Source organism: Belonocnema kinseyi, chromosome 9, assembly GCF_010883055.1.
Source record: "Belonocnema kinseyi isolate 2016_QV_RU_SX_M_011 chromosome 9, B_treatae_v1, whole genome shotgun sequence".
NCBI classification, from domain to species: Eukaryota; Metazoa; Arthropoda; class Insecta; order Hymenoptera; family Cynipidae; genus Belonocnema; species Belonocnema kinseyi.
The window spans coordinates 22,211,672-22,235,350 of record NC_046665.1 but is presented as its reverse complement, the minus strand read 5'-3'; the positions used below and the strand labels follow the sequence as shown (position 1 = coordinate 22,235,350).

General features: G+C 34.4%; 1 protein-coding gene across 4 annotated transcripts in view; it reads right to left on the bottom strand.

The window, feature by feature from the left end:
• Positions 1-23,679, bottom strand: part of LOC117180810 — a 308,700-nt gene that overhangs the window by 239,364 nt on the left and 45,657 nt on the right. For all 4 annotated transcript variants that reach the window (XR_004468047.1, XM_033373331.1, XM_033373330.1 and 1 more), the window contains exon 2: positions 21,941-21,986. Coding sequence is in view for 3 of the 4 variants with exons in the window: in XM_033373331.1 (XP_033229222.1) it covers positions 21,941-21,986 (46 nt within the window). In the remaining variant the exon portion in view is untranslated. The remainder of the gene's footprint in view (positions 1-21,940; positions 21,987-23,679) is intronic.

Genomic DNA, 23,679 nt, shown 5'->3' with positions numbered 1-23,679 from the left:
CAAAATTATGTATTCCTATACCCCTATCAACTACCTCTTAGATTACTCTCTTGAATTCGATACCCCTAACATAAACCTACAGTTGGGCGAAATCTTAATGAAAAGTTCTTCACCAAATCTGGACTTTAACCAATATATTAGGAAAAACCTCAAAAATGAAAAAAAATTTTACACAGATGGTTATAAGAAAGAAGCAACTCAACACACAGGAATCGGAATTACTTGTCCCCCATTACAAATCTTTAGGAAATTTAAACTATTTCACCACTCATCTATTTTCACGATTGAAGCTGCTGCTTTAACTGAAGCATTAGAAATTATACTAGAGGAAAAAAATTCCCCAGCTGTAATAGCCTCAGACTCCAAAAGCGTCTTGCATGCATGCCTTAACTTTAATGACCTGGAAACCAAAAATTATTTTATTTACAAAATAAGAAATCTGCTCTCCCTGGCAAAAGAAGCTAATATTAATATTAATCTTTATTGGATACCTGGACATAAAGGAATCTTTGGCAACGAAGTTGCTGATAAACTAGCCAAAATGGCTCTAACCTCTGGAATCCCTTTAGATTATAGAATCCCTTATACTGATTTCTTTAAGTCAATCTATGACGCACACCTCAGACTTACGAATTCTGACCTAGAAAGAGATAGTTCACGCAGACGAGTGGGCCTCTATTACTTTCAAAACTTTTTTTCAACCTTTCCTAAACCTTGGTTTTTTCAATCAAAATCGGGAAATAGAAATGATATTGTTAATATCTGCCGTCTTAGAAGCAATCATTACGCTCTTGCTGGTAGTTTAGCTAGAAAAACTTTTGTAGAGTCATACGAATGTCCTTGCGGGCACCCTGAAGAAGATATTAATCATGTTTTATGGGCCTGTCCCCGCTTTCATGAGCAAAGGAAAAAACTCGAATTATCCTTAACAAAAATAAACAAATTTCCTCCTTTCTGTGTGGAAAGCTTCTTATATGAACCTAATAGTTATGCTTGTAATCTAATTGTAAAATTTCTTAGAGACTGCGATCTACTAGTTTAAACTGCTATTTTATATATTGCTTTCTCCCTTTTTGCTTTTCTTTACTGATACACCTCATGCTTTGAATTTCTCACGCTTTACGACTCATGAACCCCACAAGTTGTGAAATAACATACATTGGATACAACAATTCTACTTGAATTACCCGCCTACTTTACGAACACTGCTAAACATCTATAGCTCCATCTATACTCTATCCATGAAAATACATACTTCAAAGTCTAGAAAATTATAAATACTTGCTATGGCCGGATAGGTCTCGCTGTTATCAGCAAGGGATGTCCAACGCGGAAACCTGGACATGCTTACAGACCTAGTGCTAAAGAAAAGAACACCAAAGAAGAAGAAGAAGAAGAAGCTACCGCTCTCCCACAGAATACATCTCCTAAAGAGCGCCTTTACAGCATCACTTTCGGCTCACTCGGGATTCACTCTCAGTCCCTGGTGCACATATGATCGCACGTGATTCCCTTTTTTTCAAGAATGCCATGGAACCAGGATCAACATAAACCGAGTAACGTCGGCGGTTAGTGGGCGACGCAAAGTTCGATTAAATAATCGGAAACCGCTACGTGGCGCTATCAATCTGTCGGGGTCATTACTACACTAACCGGTAGCCGCCATTCACTCTCTCTCTCTCTCTCTCTCTCTCTATTTTCCTCTCTTTCTAGTTCAGTCCCTCATATATCGATATTTTAAATATCGATATACCGGAAAACAAATATCGGTATTATCAATATATTTAATAAGAAATATCAATATTATCGATATTTTTTTAAAATAAAGAAATAATTATGATGAATGTAAACACATTATTAATTTAACTTTGTTATTAAAGTAGCCAAATAATAAACTAGAATGATTTATTCATGTGGATACATGTGCATACAATTCAACCCGCCTTGCATTTGTGTAATGCAAAAAAGTGCTATATGGGCGATTTTAATTCGGTTTCCAAATCTCCCGCGCTCGAGATCTTGCGCTGATTGGTCAAAGGCTTCGAGACTCAGAAGACGTGCGCAAAATATACGTATAACCAAATTCTGAAAAAAGGTTATGTTCCCCAAGATTCACCGCGCATTTCAAATAAATAATTAGTTACGAATTAAAAACAATGTAACACAATATTGGAATGTGTTCACAAAAAGTCTCGGGACGTGATTTCTTTGGGAAATTTTTCTTAAATCTTTGTTTGAAAAATCTTTTTTATTTGTTGAAATCATTGAATTATTTGAAATCTATAATAAGTAAACAAAATCTTCTAAAATGTTTTGAAATCTTTTCAAATCTTCCAAATGTTTTAAAATCTTTGAAACCCTTTACATCTTTTAAAAGCTTCAAAATCTTTGTGAAAGTGTTATGAAATATTTAGAATCTGATAAACACGCCTTTATAAAATGTTCAAAATCCTTTTAAATATTTTAAAATCTTTAAAACATTTTGAAATCTTTGTTAATGTTTTGTCATATGGTGTATACTCAAAAACCGAGTGGTGAAACTCTTGAAAATTTCGTTATATGGCCATGGTTCATTCTAATAGACCTTTTTATTCTAGACGTCGGCAGTGCGCACGTGCCGAAATTTTACGTCATTTCCGTATTTTTTGAACAGTTTTGTGTCGATGTCCTAAATGTAGAAAGCCACAATTAAAAGGAAAAAAAACGTGATTTAGGTGGAAAGGTTAGTTGAGGTTTTGTATAGCAGGCATAAATATTTGCTTTTATACAAGATTTGCAGTTCAGAACTTTGTTTGAGTAAATATTTAATATTCATACAAATGTAAAATAACACAATATTATATTTTCTACTTCTCTTTTTCAAGTCTAGACAATAAAAAGCCCTTTGTTAGTGATTTCCTGGTATAAGGAATGTACTAACAAATTTTCCTTCTTTCATATAAACTGGTTATAAATACATAAAAATAATAGTTTTGCGTTCTCAAGTGAAAGTATTAAATAGATTTTATTTTTATCAAAAAATGTAGGAGGTTCGAAACCCCGATAACAATGCTTCATTTAATATGTAAGCAAATGTTAGCAAAGAAAGAAAATATTAATACCTGCCAAACACAACCTCGAATCACTTTTTTTCCTTTTAAAGATCGTTTCCTATATTTTATCCATCCTTTCAGCTGTTTAATACTGCGCTCTTCCACCGATTTGTGCACTAATTTTGCTCCTGGAACATCATCTTCCATGATTTTTTCCGGATTTTAAAACATTTTTTTGAAGACGACATATGTCAACAAATGTAAATAATGGGCACGTGCGAATAAATCCTGGCACGTGCGCACTATCGACGTCTAGAATAAAAAGGTCTATTCTGAAGCTGAGTTAATATTGAAGATTTCAGCTAATAATTTTTATATTTTCTAAGTCAAATATCACAAAAAATGTATACTTTAACATTATATAGTAGCGAAGACGAAATTTTCAAGGTCCGTGAACACCCAGCTTATAAGAATAATTCGCCACTTCCTACCTCTCATCATTTGAATCTCAGATTCATCGTTGCAATTTTTATAATCATACGGATTACAATTTTCGTTGCAGTTAGTCAAAAGCGTTTGATTCCCATATTTTATTCAATAAGTAAAACAACAGATTTTATCACCAATTAATTACGTACAACCTGCAGATATTCACTTTATTTAATTAATTAAGATCGAAGTACAAAACGATTTTGACACTTGTCAAACGTCAAATATCACTCACGTACCGTTACATTAGTGAAAACCAGCTCCAATTTTTAAGAAAGTACTTAATGCACGTCCCGAATGTATTTATGAACAATTTTAATGTTGTGTTACATTTTTTTTTAATTCATAACTAATTATTTATTTGAAATGCGCGGTGAATGCTGGGGAACAGAATCTTTTTTCAGAATTTGGTTATACGTATATTTTGCGCACGTCTTCTGAGTCTCAAAGTCTTTGAACAATCTGCGCAAGATCTCCAGCACGGGAGATTTAGAAACCGAATTAAGATCGCCTATATAGTACTTTTCTGGATCACACAAATGCAAGACGGGTTGCATTGTATGCTAGCGTTTACATAATTATATTCCATATGACTACATAGTAAACGTCCTTACTGTGTATATATATTTCTACATTCAGGTTCTAAGCCCTAGGTTAAGTGCATTTATCGATGCCAAGCTAATTTTATTTGTAACTCTTTGGTCATAGTAAGACAATAATTCTATGAATCAATTTTGACTATCAGTGACTCGGGCCTACAAAATCTGAGAAGCTGCGGCTTCCATACGTAAATCCAGTGCTTAAGTTTATTTTATATCAAATTTAGCTCAAGAGAAATTTTATTAATCGAGAACTCACTAGTCTCACTTAGCCTTTAATTTAAAGATTATATAAAATCAGAGATGCCGGCGATCTAAAACAAAACGACTTATATTATATACAGAGGCGGATTCTGAATTTTAGTATGCACAATCTATCACTCGGACTGCAGGTAGTCACTCGACAAATACTAAGAATTTACGGAGGCGCTGGCACTAGAGACAGCGTTCCAAAGGCGACCCTAAAAGGTTTTATGATTTCCGTTATTTCGGAATTTTAGTCAAAGTATGGACCCTGAGTCCTTTCAAATTGTTGTGGAGATATTTTCTATCTTTCTACACGCATCAGACTCTTCGTCACTATCATTCACTTCTCCTTACTTCAGAAATAGGTGGAGTAGTAAACTATCTCATCTAGATCAAAGTAGTTAGAATGATTGATGAGTTATAATTTTTCTGTTTTACTTGTCTGGGCAAGTGCTACGGTGAACCCTGACGTCGCACGTAAATACTAACAGAAAAATCTCAAGTAGTTTGATGTCAAAATGTACTCAAATATTCTCATGGAAAATTTACCTAACTCAAAATAAATTCAAATACTCTCAGGGAGAATTCAAGTTAAAATTAACGCACAAAGGTATGTTTTCAATTACGTAACATCGTACGCGTGGGAGTCGTCGGAGTCTGCATTCTCATCTTCTTCCAGTGAAAGGCATCTTTTCAGAGGACTTGCACAGGAGATAATATTTTTGCCTATTTTTAGGCCAGCTCTATACTATCTCCTGTGAGAGGGCAGACTCCGACGACGCTCAATTGTACGATGTTACGTACGTTTGAGAGTGCGTGGGATTGAGAGACTATAAAAAGGGCAGCAAAGCCGAAAATAGAGAGATAGGATCTCGCAGCTGAAAAGCTTTGGCCGCGGGGCGAAAATTGAAGGAAGAGCTCGAGGATTCATCTTCTTTATCTCCCATTCAAATAAGTCCAAGTTGGAGTTTGTTGAGAATATCTAGTTTCTATGAAACTAGTTACTTTAACTTGCTTTTGAGAGTCTTATTAAATTCTTGGCAGGAGATCTGGAAGTAAAAAAGGCGAAATGGGGTACACCCTACCGAAAGAAATCTCTGAATTTTCTTTAGTGAAATAGCTTGGCCCATTTGAGTCTATAAACAAAGTCGATTTGAAACAAAATAGTCTCGGAGATAGTTGAGAGATTTGGGTCCTTTTTAAGATCCTTTTAGTGGTCGTTTTAAGAGTGGTGCGACGGTAATATAATATTCCTTTTGTATTGGTCACGTACCGGGCGGGCAGAGTTATTTACAGTAGTTGGTCGTGGCTAATCCGCTCTCCCTTTTTAAATTTCTCTTCAAATTATTAACACTTTTTTTTAATTGATGAATTTTCTCATTATACTTATTTATAATTATAACTTATATACTGATATACAATTTTCTAGTTGAATTCAAAAATGTTTTCTTTTTTGGCGCATCTCATTCGATTTACGAGAAACGTTCTATTAATTCCAATTTTAAGCATTAAAAAAAAAAGTTAGATATCTGAAGTCATCGAAACCCATAAATTCTGAATTATTATGTTTTAGGATGTTAACTGTGAAATTAAAAAAATCTAATTCTAAATTTTAATCCGAAAGCTTAACAAAGGACCCTTGAGTGTGGGCTACTCTATTGAAATAGCCTCTCTGCTTGTTATTTATGATCGTATTCTTATTTCAATTTCGGAAAAGATATTTTAAAGCCTTCAGACCATTTAAACGAGCTTCCTGGACCTTTAAAAATATCTACCTACATGCCTGTGGAGAATTTCTTTGAGATTCTTTGACCTAAAGAATTTTTAGTATATACTCAAAGATTCTTTACGGTAGAGCAAGGTGAAAATGTCGGCCCAGAAGAAAGATGGAAGAGTTTTACAGAAGTGATTAATAAGGCGACGAAAGCAGCAGGCTACCGCCTCAATGACTGCCTTTGTTGCACATGAACTTAGACTTTCAGTTAGAGTGATTTAGAATTGAATTAGAGATACAGTTATTACCAACTTAGTATGCCATTGGCTCTATTTTTCTATTAGTGTTTTTATATTAGTTACAAGGAATTTTTTAATGGTGCAAGGAAGGTCATAGCCCGACTCGCACTATTACCTGCTTAAGTGTACCCTCACCATTGCTACCCCTCACTTGCCTCTACCCAGTACATCTCGCGTCGGATTAGACTGATTAGAGGCGGGTATACCTGAGATTTTGAAATTAGTATCCATTGTACTTATAATCCCTTTGTATTCACAATGCTCATTCATAGAATGTCTATATATTACTCTAATTTGGAAAGCTCAGAATTTAAATTTATTATGTTTTGAAGCCCTTTAAACTGGAAATTAAAAACTTCGCAAATTTTACCATTTTTAACGTTTTAAAAGTAAGATTTGACTGCAACTTCTTATGTATCAATCTGCAATAATTTTCATGGAAACATTTTCTATGAATTTAAATTGATGGAACTATTAATGCTTTTAATTTGAAATACAATAATTTTACCATATAAAGATTCTAAAGAAATTGAGTTTCCAAACACAGAATTTGAAATTTATGAAATTTACACGCTACTAATTAAAAAGTTGGCCAATCTTACTATCTTACATATTATTCAATTTTTTTTAACGTTCTCAGTTTAAAATTCTTGGACTTTATTACTTTGAATTTCAAAATATTGTATAACTAGTACTAGTTTCATTCAATGTACATATTAATATAAGAATAATGTTTAATCACGAAAATAATTGAAACGTTAAGAATAAACCTTATTGTAAATAGTGTTTGTAACCAAATATTTTATAAACAAACAAAAATTGTTGGCAGTTCTACATATAAAAAATTCGGTTTCTAAATTAAAATGAGAATGAATAATAGCACCGCGTATTAAGATTCACTCTGTAAAAATTCCTGGAATATTTTATAATTAATACATTTTTATTATCATTTGTGACTGAGACATTAAACTTAATCTCAAGCTATTTGAATGGAGGAAACGAATTCCTTGTACTTGAATTTCTAAAATTTTTAATTTGTGCACCTAATTTGTTTCTAAAACTAGAAATTTTTATATTTTATGTCATTTTATGATAATTTATTTGTTTAACTAAAAATTCCTCCTTTTAGGATCCGTTGCATTGCCCCCCCCCCCCCATGCTATTTAATAATAACGTTAGACGATGAAGTATGGTGAAATCTTACTTAATTTTAAACTAAAAAAGATGATTTCTCAAGGACAAATGTAATAGTTGATATTTTAGGCAAGGAAATATTGATAAATCAAATCAAAAGCAGCTGGATAGAATAAAAAAGAGCAATTTTTAATTTAAAAAAAAGTTAAATCCTCACTCAAAGCAGATGAATCTTCAACCAAAAAGTGATTTACATATTCTTCTTTTTCAGCCGCTCAATATGCTTAAGCAGTTTCAAAATTTGATTTCAAAATCTTCGAAATCCTAAATTTTGTTGAAAATGTTATGGAATGTTTTTCAATTCGTTATCATTTTTTAAATTCTTTTTAAACTTCTTAACACCTCCTTTTTATATCATTCGAGTTTGCCATAAAACTTTTAATAAATCCTGTAAAATTAAAATAAGCTGTTAAAATCTTCCATATTATTTTCGGAAAATTTTGGAAATATTTTTAAATCTTACTAAATATATTCTTAAAATTTATTTTAAAATATAATCAATTTTAACTTTCCAAATTTAAAATAGATATCGGTAAATTGCAAAATAAACCAATTCTAAGTTTCATAAATGACAATTTTGGAAATGTTTTTTAATCTTTTTAAATGTGTTCTTAAAATTAATTTTAGAAAATAATCATTTTTAATTTTCCAATTTTAAAATAAATATCGATAAATTGCAAAATAAATAAACTATAAGTTTCATAAATTGTACAGATCGAATGTTAAAAAAAGAATTCATGCTCTAAGTTTCAAGGCTATAAATTGAAGAATGAAACAACCAATCTGGAATTTTTTTAAAATTATATCATTTTAAGCAATTTTCATTGAAAAGCATTAAAACTTAAATGATTACATTTTTTCTTGAATACTTTTCAAATTTTTTATTTTGAGTTGCCGCATATCAATCATTGTTCAATAGTTATTTATAAATACAAATTTGCTTTGAAATCTTACTACATATTCATTTTAAATTATTTTGTTAAAATGAAAAATCATTAAAAAATTATACAGGAATCTTAAGTATATTTTTTTATTATCTGAAAAGTTTAAAAATCATTTAAAAACGTCAAAATCTTATTTCAAGATCTTTAAAAAAATATATTTTGTTAAACTTTTTAAATTCTTTTTTGGTTTGAAATTTTTTTTAGGAATTCTGTAAAAAATAATTTAATAAAAATGTAGATTTTCAATTTAAGAAATTAGTTTGATTTTTAATGAAATAGTTGAATATAAATATTTTTGAGAAGTTTCCACCACGAAAAATAGTCTTCTAACAAGAAACAAGATTTCTTAATGCACGATTTTGTATCCAAATAATAGAATTTTCAAATAAAAAAAGTGCAAACATCAATATAATAGTTTAAATATATGTTTAAAGATCAATTTTTGAAAAAACGACATTTCAAACTGAAAAGATTTAAATTTGCAATCAAATTGATTTTTAACTACAAAATTGAATTTTTATCCAAGAAGATTAAGTTTCAACCAAAACACAACCAATTTTCTACAAACTAGTTACGTTTTTCTCGGAAGAAATTAATTCTGAACTAAGTAAATTAGTTTTTAACCAAGAAATATAGTAAAATATAGTATATATTTTTTATATATGTTAGTTATATATATATATAATTTTATAACTAAAAAGACGAATATTATACAAATAAAGTTAATGTAATTTCAATTTTATGAAAGATTTGTTGTAATCTTCGAATTTTAGAGTTATAAACTCAATGGGAAATTTCTAAAATGGAACCAAAAGGACAACAGCTTAATTTTATTGCGCGGAATCCTTACATATCTCAGGTACGCCAGTCTACGAAGATATGGGCAGTATCCATTTCATCAAGGTGTACCTGCTCGTCTTACCCTCTCTACTCGACCTCTCCTCATGCCCCTGACTGAGCGAGATTGCGGGGGGCCCCTTTGTCATAACGAGGCATAAAATGCCATACATAAAAATGTTATAGTTTTGCAATCAGCAAATTAAAAATATTATATTTGGAATCTATGTTTTTTTTGCGATTCCGACGAGATGTAACTTGCAATTAAAATATTGAAATTAGACTAAGTTATGGCAGATATTAGTTTGTTTTTACCCTGACTAGATAGCATTATGGAATTTTCCGCAGAATAGCTGAAAATGCATCAGTTTATTTGGTAGAAAATTCGACTGTTGACAATTTAATAGAATATACGGATTTTTACCGAACTGCCTAGAAGAATATTATACTTGAAACCAAGTACTTGGATTTTTAAACCAGAAAGAGAAATCCTTAACAAAACAGTACACAATATAAGTTATTTTGTATACACATACACATATAGACATACACAATAATTTTATAATATTAAAAATGATGGGCGATTCTTGGACAATCGAACAGAACTAGGGGTTGAAAAAAAAGGACTTTGAAAAATAAGGCCACACTAGTGTATTAAACACAACGGCAATTTATGAAAAGGAAATTAAACTTCACTTTCCAAGGAATAGAATTAAAATGAATATACTTATTATAGTAGATTATAATATGGAAAATATAAGAGCATCACTTCCATCGGATGAGTATTAAATTGTCAACAGGCGAATTTTCTACCAAATAAACTGATGCATTTTCAACTATTCTACGGAAAATTCCATAATGCTATCTAGTCAGGGTCAAAACAAACTAATATCTGCCATAACTTAGTCTAAGTCCAATATTTTAATTGCAAGTTACATATCGTTGGAATCGCAAAAAACATAGATTCTGAATATAATATTTTTAATTTGCTGATTGCAAAACTATAACATTTTTATGTATAGCATTTTATGCCTCATTAGGACAAAGGGGCCCCCCGCTGGCAAAGCCCGGCATAGCAATCTCGCTCAGTCAGGGACGTAAAGAGAAGTCGAGTGGAAAGGGTAAGACAAGTAGGTACACCGCGATGAAATGGAATTCATCCGAAGATATAATCCCAGGCGAGAAAAAGCAAGCGAGGGGAAACGCGCGGGATGCAATGGTGGGGGTAACCTTAGCAGGTCATAGTACGAGTCGGGCATTTGCCGCAAGGAATTATGGTATATATAAAATTTTATGTATATACGCATTAAGTATGAGTTATTCAACACATAAATAAAGGTTATAGAAATTATTACGCAAAATTGTTTTATTATTTCCTTTAAGTAATTTTTGCATTAAAAAATTATATATCATATAGGATTATTTGCTAAGCAAAGGTATTTCTTATCTCTTTTCAAATTATTAAGTCCTGAATAAGTTTTGAGACAATGGTAACATGTGGAAGTTACTTTGTCGCTACTGTTGTTACTTGATTAATTGCTTAGTCATGAAAGCAGAGTTTATATATGAAAATAAGAGAAGGAGGAGAAAACAAAGGAAGAACATTGAAATTTTTTTTTAAAAAGCATCAAATAAGTTAAAGAGATTTTTTATTTAAAAAATTACTCAAATGAGATAATGAAACAATTGACGTAATAATTTCTATAACCTTTATTTATGTGTTGAATTCCTTGTAAATGGCTTAAGAACACTAATAGAAACATAGAGCCAATGACATACTGAGTGGGAAATAACTGCATCTCTAATTCAATTCTAAATTAATCTAACTGAAAGTATAATCTTTTAATCATTGAGTCCAATATTTCGAGCATTTGATTGAACTACATTATTGCCGTCTTAACAAGAAAAGTAGTAACTGCATATTTCATCAAAAATGAGTTGCGAAGTTCATCATGTTTCTAATATTGTTTATAGTTTTGTAAAAAGTAATTTGCTGTATCTACAACAGACATGCCTGGATGTCATAACTTCAAAAATGCGAATGCGCACCTGTGATCTAAGATCAGCTGTCAGGACTTAGTTGACGTGACGCGGCACCATTTTCAGAAAGAGGGGTTATGTCACTTGTTATTTCAGCATTTAAGAGTTCTTTGTAGCCCTAGATCAATACATTTCTTCATTTTACATATTTCATACGATGTCTCTTTAACAGATTTCAAATTGTACCACTTTACCTAAATGCAGTTGCATTTAATAGTTTACTTTTTTTCGTTTTTCTTTCAGTTTTCTGTAGTTACGACAGCTTTTCCTGTCATCACAAGCAGTATTCTTGACGTAACTACAATTGCGCCACGATTTAAAAAAATACATTTTTCTTCTCATTTTCTTAAATTTAGAATTTATTAACCTTAATAAAGTTCCCTTGCTGCTTAATTTTTGTTAGTTTGTATGCTACATACAAACATAAACTTGGGCTTTTTTTCCCAATCTGCTGACATGTGGTTACTACTATTCTTGTTGGGACGGCAGATTATACTCGTCTACCTTCCTTCTCCTTCTCTTCTTCCTCTTCCTTCTCCGCCTCTTCCTCCTAATTCTCTCCCACCTCCTACTCCTTCTTACGGAACTTGATTAATTTGAATAATGGTAGCTTATACAAACAGCAGACTTATGATCTTCAGTACGTTCGTCGACATTATTAAATTAGATTACTTTACAACTAAAATCTAATATATGTACAAAGAATTCATTTGGAAAGTTCTGATATCTGATGATGTAATTTCCAGGTATTTATCTACTTGCAAAACTTTATAATTATATTGAATTTTGAAAATCAAATCAATATCCAGTAGGTTATTTTTTATTTTTGAGATAATCTAGTATGACTTTCTAAATTTGTAATGTTACCCACATCTTAAATCCCAAACTTATCTTTATTTTTTTAAAGGTTTCTCTGCAAATTGCATATTTTATATAATATCAAAAGTATTTGATTGTTATCTTAATATTAGAGGAAGAATAAAAATAATGTGTTGTCAAACTAAAAAGCACAATTACGCAAACATAAAGTTCCTCATTTTATTTAAATAACTGAAGATCTAAAGAATCAAATCTGTTAAGTTAGTAAGTAAGTTTTGTTAATAATGCTAGGAAGGCATCCAATCATTTCATGTCATCAACGTTTTTAAAAATTTTTCTGATTTGTATTTTGCATATGACATTCAAAGCCGGAAGTGTTCTACTCGTCTATAAGAATCCACATAAAAGGCTAAAAATCTGACCAACCTGAATTTGAATACCATACTAAGCTAAAACGTTGTGTAAATATCTTTGAATATCATTTATTAATTAGCTACCAGTGAAAATAACAATTCCTTTATCATCAACATAAAATTTATTGCATTTTCAATTTTCAATTTCATCCGATTACATGAAAACTTTAGACATAAATGACTACATATGAACGTATCACAATTCTAGTACCTTTCATGATTATATTTTATACTACTAACACCGAGATACTTAACGAGATCTAAAGGTGGGGGAATATTTCCAAAACTATCGAAATAAATTACTTTATGGACAACTGAAATATTTACGATTAGTAAAATAAAAAGTACTCAAACAGTAACGTATTTAATTGAAGATTATCAAAATAATCATGTATCAGGTTGTTTTTATAAGAAAAAATTGACTGAAGCCAAATACTTGAATATTTATTTGGTGGAAAAAGTACTTTGAAAGGAAGGAAATACGATGTATCTAAAATGGATAGGAACGATGGATCCACATTATATGCGGTTGCTATCACCATTTGACTTTTGAGGATGTATAGTATATTGATTATTTAAACATCGGCCTCATCCACATCTGTAGAAACAAATTCAATCTGACTGAATTTAACTCCTAGATATTTTATGAAAACCTCCTTCCCAGTAGACTCTTTTTTCAAATCTTTTAGCAACGTTGTATTCTTATCAAACATTTGAACCATTCGTTGAGGTAGAAACACGTTGTAGGTATTTTCAATTTCAGCAACAATCCTAGGTCCGTTTTTGGTTTCAACTCGCCTCAGGTTGCAAACTTGATAAAAGCCTCCCACAGTAAGATCCTTCAGCTTTTTTGTTGGTACCATATTAGCAGCTTTATTTTATTCTGAAAAATCCATCTGTTTCCCTAAGATTAACAGGCTCAAACTTTTTAAATCAAAAAGTAAACTCAGATTTTTTGCTTTTTAAGTTCTTGAATTCTTGAATATTCCTCAAGTGTTCACTTAACCGAATTTGTAATTCACTTTGCTTTTTACATTTTTTCTTCATCTATCTTATTTCAGAAGACGAGTGAAGATGCAGTACAGTTCACCTCTTTTATATTCATGCTATATTCACTATTTCTCTCTGATACATTATTGCCTTCTCTATCTTAAAAGGCTAGAAAATTTGAGACGCTTAAAGAAAATGCTTTGACCCTAGGATAAAAGGAAGGCTGAAAGAATGTAACTTTGACATTTAAGGGGACATGATAAATAACATAGCCTTGGGAAAATAATGTGTCCTCGAGATGAAATACGATATTTCATGTGCTTAAAATCAAAGAAATCTTTTAATAAAAACATAACAAATTATTAGACCCTACGAATGCTGGGTATAAGCGGCAGTCTTTATATTTGCTGGTGGCCCCGGTAATATAAGAAAAACGGATAGATGAATGGGAAAAAAATTCAAATAAAAAAAAAAACAAAACGAGTGATCATAGACTCATGACAATGCTGTGTAGGCTACAGTCGTTAATTTTGCAGGCGTTGGCGTGAAAAAAAGACAGTCATTGAGGCGGCAGCACATCTTAACGATTTTCAATGCTATTATTATTATTATTAAACCATTAAGCCATTTCCCTTTCGGGGTAGGCGTGACTCACTCGGTGGGGAAGGGAGTAATGTGAGGGAGGGATATAGAATATTCAGATTGATCCAGAATTCCCGTGTTATTTATTTAAATTAATGTACTTTATTATATGGGAATATGCAAGCTGCCATCTTGGTTCCCCGCCGAATGCAGAATCGCTAACTTGATATCGAGTTATATAAATACATTTACATGATATAGATTATTTATTTTAAAATCATACTAAAGCATTGTTATCAAAACATAAATTATAAATAAAATTACATGTGATATAATATATTAAATATTTAAATTAGACTATATCATTTTTTAACCCACACATTTGCCAAAAAATAGTTCTTGCAAAAATTATGATTGTAAACGAAATTTTACTCAGTTTACAAATAGGAGTACGCTAAAATTATAAACATGATTGAATGAATAAATAGTAAAAAATAATAATATAATAATATACTATAGGTCAAACATTAATACAATACTTTTCCAAGAGTTTATTATGATAGCTATTTATATTTCACATCATACGTCTTTTTTATTTACGTGGGTTAACGTGCGTCGTTCTGTAGAAAAACGGGTTCCTAACCTTACTTTCTTCTGGATCTCATTTCGCTTTAATATATAAAGAAACATGCTCATAGACAATTTAATTACATATAAACATAATCTTCAGATCCCATATATTTGAATTATATTGTTATAGTCATAAATATGGGTAATTACTTCGCATAATCATGAATTTGAATTCGGTTTCCATTTGTTGCGTCTACAATTTATGATTCACATTGACAGTTTTTCTCTTTGTCCCAGTGGAAAACGGCAAAGATTAAATCCATCCTCAATTCTATTTTAAAAAAATGGAGCACTGCCATATAAGATTCCCCATTTGGGTCCATTAGTATCCAAGGTCTTTTGTTTCATGCGTCATTCACTCTACTGACACTCTTTTTATTAACTATTGCCGCCATAATATTCTGTCCTAACATACTTCTCTAGCTTCTTTCACGTCCATGCATTTTTTCATGCAAACTCTCGTGTTTCTGTAGCTTCTTATGTCACTTCTAACTAGGGTCTCATTTACAGCTGACCCAGTGGCTAAAGTTTGGCTATACAAGTTTCTGGCCGAGACAAGGCCCTGGGAAGGCGCATCTCTTAAGGTTGGTGGGGTTGAGTTGCTCCAGAAGATGGTTAAGGCTACAGCGTGGTTTCCAAGTAAACTGATGGACCCACATGTGGTTCTCCGTCGGCTGGAGGGATTCAACTCGTCACTTAAGACAGTGTCCTGGCAGATCGTCAGGCACGATAGGCCTCAGAAAGAGGACGCAGCTGGAGAGGTTAAATATCTCCTAGTTGTAAAAATTCCTGAGTCACAGGCGAGGGCCCTTGCGGCCCTCAACAGGCCCTTCTACCTTTATGGACTAACTATTACCCAGATTAACTTGCATCATAGCAAAGGCTCCTCTGCAAGTTTTGCAGAGGGGCATGGCTGTGAGGCACACAGGTATCTCACTAATCCAGGAACCCTGGTTAGTTCGAGATACCATTAGAGGCTTAGGGAGGGGGGGCTGGTTTTTGTTACAGGGACCCTAAGGCGGCCAATCCAAGGGCATGCATACTGGCGAAGGCAGTCAACGTCGTCCCGCTGCTTGAGCTATGTTCCAGTTACCTGATGATGATACGTCACGGATCTTAAGGGAATAAGAAGGCTTGTCATGGGACCGGCTTGCTTTCCATATGACAGCGACAACAATCCACCAGTGGAGGTACGTACATTGACATCACTCTATGTACCCGTAGTTTTACAGATAACATCAAGAGGTGGAGTTGGAGAGTCCTAAAAAGTCCTAAATGGGTCAGAAATTTAAAAAAACGGACCGGGCTCAGTTTTCCTCAGAATTAAGAAGTGCAGTCTCAGGGATGCCCTGGTCAATTAGAGACGTGGATACCTTGGGGATGGCGGCCCAGATTTTCACGGAAGCCATCAAATCCACTTATGAATTTAAATGTCGGTCTTCAAAAGTCTGAAAGGCTGGAGAGACACACTGGTGGAACGCGAAACTCGAAGAGCTTCGCAGGCAAAGCAGAGAGAGGTTCAGACCTGCCAGTTCTGGCAAAACAAGGGAACTATAGACTTCATTCACATGGATGTGGGATGAGTATAGGGGTGCAATACGTAAGGCAAAGCATGAAAGCTGAACCAAATTTTGCACTGATATCGAGAAAGAAGTAAAGGCGACCAGACTGAACAAGCTGCTTTCTCGAAATCCGGATGCTATTCTCGGGACTCTAAAATTGCCCGGCGGGGGATACTCAGGGTCTGACGGGGATTACCTTGGCTCACCTGATCAAGGCACATTTTCCGGGTTTCACGAAGTTAGAAGATGGGGGGGGGGGCGGCACCTCCGAGGCAATCAAAGCCACCTGTGGCCCAACTGGGCCCGAAACGGCGGCTAGTCAACGAGATTGGGACCCCAGCCAGGGTCAGGTGGGCCCTGAAGTCCTTCAGTCCTTACAAGTCTCCTGATCCGGATGCTATATATCCAGTCCTCTTAGAGAGGGCTGGTGAGATCATCATTGGGCCGTTTGTGAGACTTGCTAGGGCTAGTTTGACGTTGGGTTATGCTCCGACGGCATGGAGGGGTGCAAGAGTAGTTTTTATTCCGAAGGCAGGCAGAATCGGTCATACTTCACCCAAGGATTTCCGACCCATTAGCCTCACATCTTTCCTACTAAAAACAGTGGAAGACTCGTGGACAGATATATCCGCGATAATGTCTTGTCAGGTAGTCCTCTTCAAAAGCAACAACAGGCCTATAGGGCTAGTCACTAGACTGAGAGGGCCCTAAGTCTTATTTAATTGCAAATTTACTTAGAAATTTCAACTTTTTGTATTAATCCAACGTTGATTCCCGTTTTCTATTTTCTCTATCTAATTTAAAGTAGAAGCAAATTCAAACGACAAAGAATGTTTATAATACCACCTAAATTTTGTTTCTACTACGACTGTCACCGAATTCACAAGCACTAACCCCTCTATCATTTATTTCTACATAGCTCACAAATCGAATGATTTTTCCAGAAAAATGAGATTTAGGGAAAGTGAGATTTCACGAAAACGAATATCTACCATAAAAAATATCGAAATTATGACAAAATATCGATATTTGAATATCGATATTTTCGATATTTCGATATCCCATCACTATTTTAAACTCAAGCCGAGACCGCAAAGTCAAATAAAAAAAAAATATTCAAATTAAGACTTTTTAGACAAAGGTCGGACAACAATAACTTCTGAAAAGGGAGAGGATCCTTTCCGGGAAGACGGCGTCTATCAGGCGAACTCTTGCAATTTCTCTATTGTGTTGAATGGCAAATGCTCGCAATTTAACCTCGTTTGCCGAACTAGTAGGCACCCGCCGTGAAATTTGATAATCGCTAATTGCGGTTGAGGTCTTTCAGTCTCTTCTCTTTAAATCTCCAGTTATTAAATGGCTCAAGTCAGTGTCTTGCATTAAAGATGATTTTGAAAAAGTCACCCGCAAAAAGCCAGTTATCATGTGTGTGTATATGATTTGAAAACAGAAACAGGTTTAAATACTACCGCATGTTCTCACTAAGAGCAAATGCCATCTCCCAGAAGAAGAACCGCGGTAAATTATACCTATGCAACATCTAACGACAGTCAGATGAGTGGCAAAAGCAATACATAAATTATAAAAACAAAAAATACCATACTAATTTAACCAACCCTAATAAAACATTAAATTAGTTTGAAAAAACATAAGTTAAACTATTTTAGAAGTGAAGGTTAGTATTGCGACCAACATTTTACGACTTAAAATATTATTGTTGGAATTATTTCAATTTTTATGCAGATGCACAGAAACGTCAGGCAAACTCGTTAAAGAAATATAATAAAAAATAAATATTAATATAATATAATATTATAAATAATATTTTCGGCTGACAATATTTTATTTTCTAAACCAGAAATTTTATTCAGAGTGAAAAGAAAATAGTGTACCGTGCTACAAGTGCAGAAAATAGACAGTTCCACACGAGTGTAAAGTTCGTTTTAAGAGACAGAAACGAGCCCAAAACGAACGGAAGATAAGCCAATGGCAAATAATGTGAACTTCACAGGAGTCATAACTGGAGAGCGGGTTAGGTAAGGTATGTACTTGGCTATGAATCTTCTGCGAAAGGAAAACCCTTGCGAGCAGAAATATTTGAATTTTCAGAACCAAATTTACACTACTTGCAGTGTGTATGTCTAGTTAGTGCGAATTCAGTTTTGTTATTTCGATATTTCGATGGGTGAGCGGAAGAAAGTAGTGTCTGATTTTGGTTTCAAGAGACGTCGTATCTCGCACACCTTATCTAGTCTGCTCTCTAATAAAACCTGCACAATTTCTAGAAAATGCATATAACATTATTCATCTCGAGTACCCGCTCCTGAAATATGGTATGGAAAACTGACTATCTGGCTTGAAAGACGAGTTACCGGAGCACTTTGCAAGTTGGAACTTTGGAAAAAGTTTTCTATCAAAACGCGTATAATGTTAGCCAGTAACATAAGCGCACGTATTATATTGCATTCTCATCCAAATGAGAAGGTATTGTTTTTATGAGAAAAATGACTTTCACGGATTCCATCAAATGTCGACGTTTTGAGACCCCCTGAGTCAGAAAAAACAGTTTTACGTCGGTGTCTGTCGTCGTTGTAGTCTGTAAACTCCGTAACATTTGAAGGAATTATTCGATTGGATTCCCCTTTGGCACAGTTTATAAGGATATCAAAAGAAAGAACGAGTTCGTTATCCAGCTTTATTGAAGACATTTTAAAAAGTTTAAGCATTTTGAAAATTTTTGAGACCACTTTTTTTAATATTTGAAAATTTTTTCCACAGCTATTTTTAGTAGACCAACATACGAACAGTTTGTCCCCATTACTTTTTTTGATAAAATATAAATTATTAAAGTTATAAAATTTTCAAAAATCAAAAAATCAAACGAAAATGAAAATTTGAAGCCAAAAAAAAGCGTCATATGGGAAAAAGTCAGGAGAAAGAAATCGTTACTTTTTCAAGGCCCTAAAAGACTGTCTAAACATACTTTTAAATTTTGATTTAAATAAAATCGAAAATTCACACTTTTGTCACGAAAAAAACTAATCAAATAGCAATAATTCCATTTTGTGGAAACAAAGCAAGATACGTTCAACAATACAAGCTACGAGAATACGTGAGACAACATTTATTCAACCGAGAAAGATTAACATTTTTTACGAATATTTTTTTGATAGGAAGCGTAGTTTCTTTTATCGCAAAAACAAGATTAAAAATAATTTAAAAGACAAAAACAAGTCAATAAGTATAAGAATGTTTCAATTTGCATGTATATATATTATGAATTGTAATAATATAAATTTATTAAAATGATAAATCCCTGCCGATAGAAATCTCAGAGTATTCTCACGCGAAATACTAGGCAGTCTGATAAGTCCCTGAAAAATGAAACACGGAGACGTTTTTTTTGGAAAAATTCGGTTTTATTTTTCAACATACTCTCCTTTTAGGTCGATACAGCGAGTCCAATGATTTTCTAACTTTTTAATACCGCCCGAAAAGTACTCGATCGAAAGTTCTCCAAAAGACGCCTCAGTTTCAGCTATGAGCTCCTCATTTGAGTAAAAACGCTTACCAGTGAGCCATCTCTTCAGGTTAGGGAACAAGTAATAGTCGCTGGGGGCCAGGTCTGGTGAATACGGTGGCTGAGGAACCAATTCGAAGCCGATTTCATGCAATTTTGCTTGTGCAACTAAGCATGAATGAACAGGCGCATTGTCGTGATGATAAAACGGTTTCTCCTTCTTCAAATGCGGTCGTTTTTCGGCGATTTTGATTTTCTATCGGTTAAATATTGATGAATAGTATGCTCCGGTTATGGTTTTACCTTTTTCAAGATAGTCCACGAATATTATGCCATGTGCATCCCAAGATACGGAGGCCATAACCTTTCCGACCCATCGTTGCGTTTTTGGACGCTTCGGAGCACTTTGGCCCGGTGGAACCCACTGTTTTGCCTGTTGCGTTGACTCAGGAGTGTAGTAGTGGATCCAGGTTTCATCCATGGTTATGAATCGGCGCAAAAACTCGGTCGGCTTACGCGAAAATAATGCCAAATTTTGCTGGGAAGTTATCACAGAAATTCGTTTTTGGTCCACTGTGAGCAAACGCGGCACCCATCGCGCGCAGAGCTTCTTCATGCCCAAAACTGAATGCACGATATTGCCCACACGTTCCAATGATATGACTACAGCATTAGCTACCTTTCTCAATTTCACTTTGGGATCATCCAACATCATATCATGGATTTTTTCGACATTTTCTGGTGTAGTGACCTCTTTTGGGCGACCAGATCGTTCAGCATCAACTGTGCTCGCACGGCCACAACGAAACTCGGTAAACCACTTATGAATCGTTTCAATCGACGGTACAGAGTCCGGGTAATACTTATCCAGCTTGGCCTTGGTCTCGGATATCGTTTTCTTGCGAAGATAGTAATGTTTGATCAAAACTCGAAACTCAGATTTTTCCATATTAAAAAAAAACTCGGAGGTTAGTCGCTTCTCAGTGCTGTAACTTGTAAATGCGTAAACATAAATGGCTGAAGTTTTAACAGACGTCATTTAAAGGATCAAGCTCGACGAAAATGGTTCACATTAGTGAATACTAATGCCATCTCTTAGAAGTTTCAGGTACTTATGAGACTGCCTAGTAGCCTGGGCAGTTTGAGACTACTTGCAGGTTCGATTTGAATGATTTAGTCTCAGAGATAGTCAGAGAGATTTGGGCCCTTTTCAAGATGCTTTTAGCGGTCCTTTTAACAGTGATACGACGATAGTATAATGTTCCTTTTGTATTCGTAACGTACCGGGCGGGGAGAATTATTTACAGTAGTTGGCCGTCGCTAACCCGACTCTCTGTTTTTAAAATTTTCTTCAAATTACCCTACCGATAGAAATCTCTGAGTATATTCTAAAGATTCTGTAGGGTCACAGATGCTCAGAGAAATTCTCCGCAGGCACTCAGGTAGATACATTTAAAGGTCCAGGCTGCTCTTTCAAATGTTTTAAAGGATTTAAAATGTCCTTTTCGAAATTGCAATAGAAATACGATCATAAACAAACCGAGAGGCTGAAATTGAAATAAGAATTTGATCATAAATAACAAGCAGAGAGGCTATATCCATAGAGTAGCCGACACTCAAGGGTCCATTATTAAGCTTTCGGAAAATTTAGAAGTATATTTTTTTAATTTCATAGTTAACAGTCTAAAGACAACATTTTTTAATTCAAATAGAAAATTGTATATTAGTATATACAGCCGAAAGAGCTTTAGCAAAAGAGAGTTCACAATCGCAAAATTACATATGAAAATATGAACACATCATCAAGCATAACTAACATAATTAATTTCGGCTGCCTTCAAGACAAGAACATAGTGCCGATACTTTTGAACAGAATGGGTCATAGACTTTACCCCCACTGAAACACGGATATGGTAATTTTAACCCTACATCACGACAACGTTCATACTCCTGAAACAAAAAGTACAAACTGTGCCATTTTCAAGCGGCTGTATACAAATAAACAAAAATTTGATTCTTAATTACCTTACCTGCTACTGGAGATAATTTTCTCATGACACACCATCGCGACTTCCACTGAAAAAAATGGTGATATCAAAAATTGTATAACAATTGAAATTTAACTAGAATAGTCTACAAACTATGATTTCCAGAAGAAACATGATTTAAAAAAATGGCTAATTGTAAGTGGAGTTACAATCAATGAAATTGCTGCCCTGACTATTAATTTTGGTTATAAGTATCAGCAGATTTTCTTTAATCATTTCTTGGTTATTTTAATTAGTTTTTAAGGTAAATTTAACTCGAATTTGTGGTAACATTAACTACTAAAAATTCGCCAATCTTCTTTAAGTCTATTTTCTTCGGAATTTCCTAGAATATACACTTAGGTCACTTTTTCAATGTGAAAATTCTCGAAAATTCCCTTTTTGCTTTCTCATAGAAGAAAGTTTGGTAATGGTAACAATTCCGAAAAAATTTAATTCCTTAAATTAAACGTTCCTCAGTTAAAACATCCCTAATTGAATGTTCCGAAAAATTGCCTATATATATAAGGAAAGGATCCGGGTTCGATCCCCGGCATCTTCAACATTCGGTTCGGTTTTGATTTCTCTAGAATCAAATCGAAGGGCCTATGACATAGAGGGCCCCTTTACCAAGGGTTTCTGCTGAATATAGTTACAAAAATAAATAGGCAGCCGCGGATAATTGTTCAGGGGTGGTCCCGAAGGAATTAACCCCCAAGTGGAGGTGTGAAGACCGTGCCGAAAGCTGAATGGCACCTGGGTGAGGTGTCTAGAACGGTGACTCTGGGATTCCGGGCGACCTCTCAGAGTACGCAGCCTTATCCTTGCATGCGGGGCTCTACAAGGATGGACGAACCCCTTTCCCTAGGTTCTCGTGGGAACAACAATGACAACACCAGACATAGTTGTAGTAAGTGCGGTTCAAAACAACAGAACGCGCAGGGCTCCCGACAATGGGTCGGCCAACAATGCCGACCAATCTAGAACTGGGGGAGCCAATGAAAATGGATTTAATGCGATGGATCGGAGGGATCTCGCGACCTTTGGGTGGACGGAGAAACTGAATCACGACTTGCTAGAGTGCTACGATGCGAGTGTGGCCCATGAACGGGGTTACATGGCACGCCTGCATGCTCTGTGGTGCGAGAAACACCCGGAGCTATCGTACTTTTCGCAGCAACGTCTGCGAAACCATGCTGAACTACTCCGTAAAAGGGGCTATGTAAGCGGAACGCCTACTCTACCACAGCTAGAACAAGCCGGCAACAGAGAAAGAGAGGCGACACTAAGACCAACCGCGGACAGGCATCCAATAGATGAAGAGCGATGCTTTACGACCCGGAGAAACATCAACACCAAGGTTTCTCTCAATCCTAAAGATCTGACTGAAATGGATGACGAGCTTCGTGGACATTTTTCCGGAGAATCCGACCTTTGGGCTATCAATTATTGTGTGTATAGTGCAGCGAGAGCTTTTGCCGATGCGAACCGTAAAACAAAACCAATGGCTGATCATAAGACCAAAAGGCGAATGCATCAACTTGCCATAAAGATAGGCTGGGCAAGGCAGTACGAGCACAGTTGATGTTGAACGATCTGGGCGCCCAAAAGAGGTCACTACACCAGAAAATGTTGAAAAGATCCATGATATGATGTTGAATGATCCCAAAGTGAAATTGAGAGAGGTAGCTAATGCTGTGGGCATATCATTGGAACGTGTGGGCAATATCGTGCATTCAGTT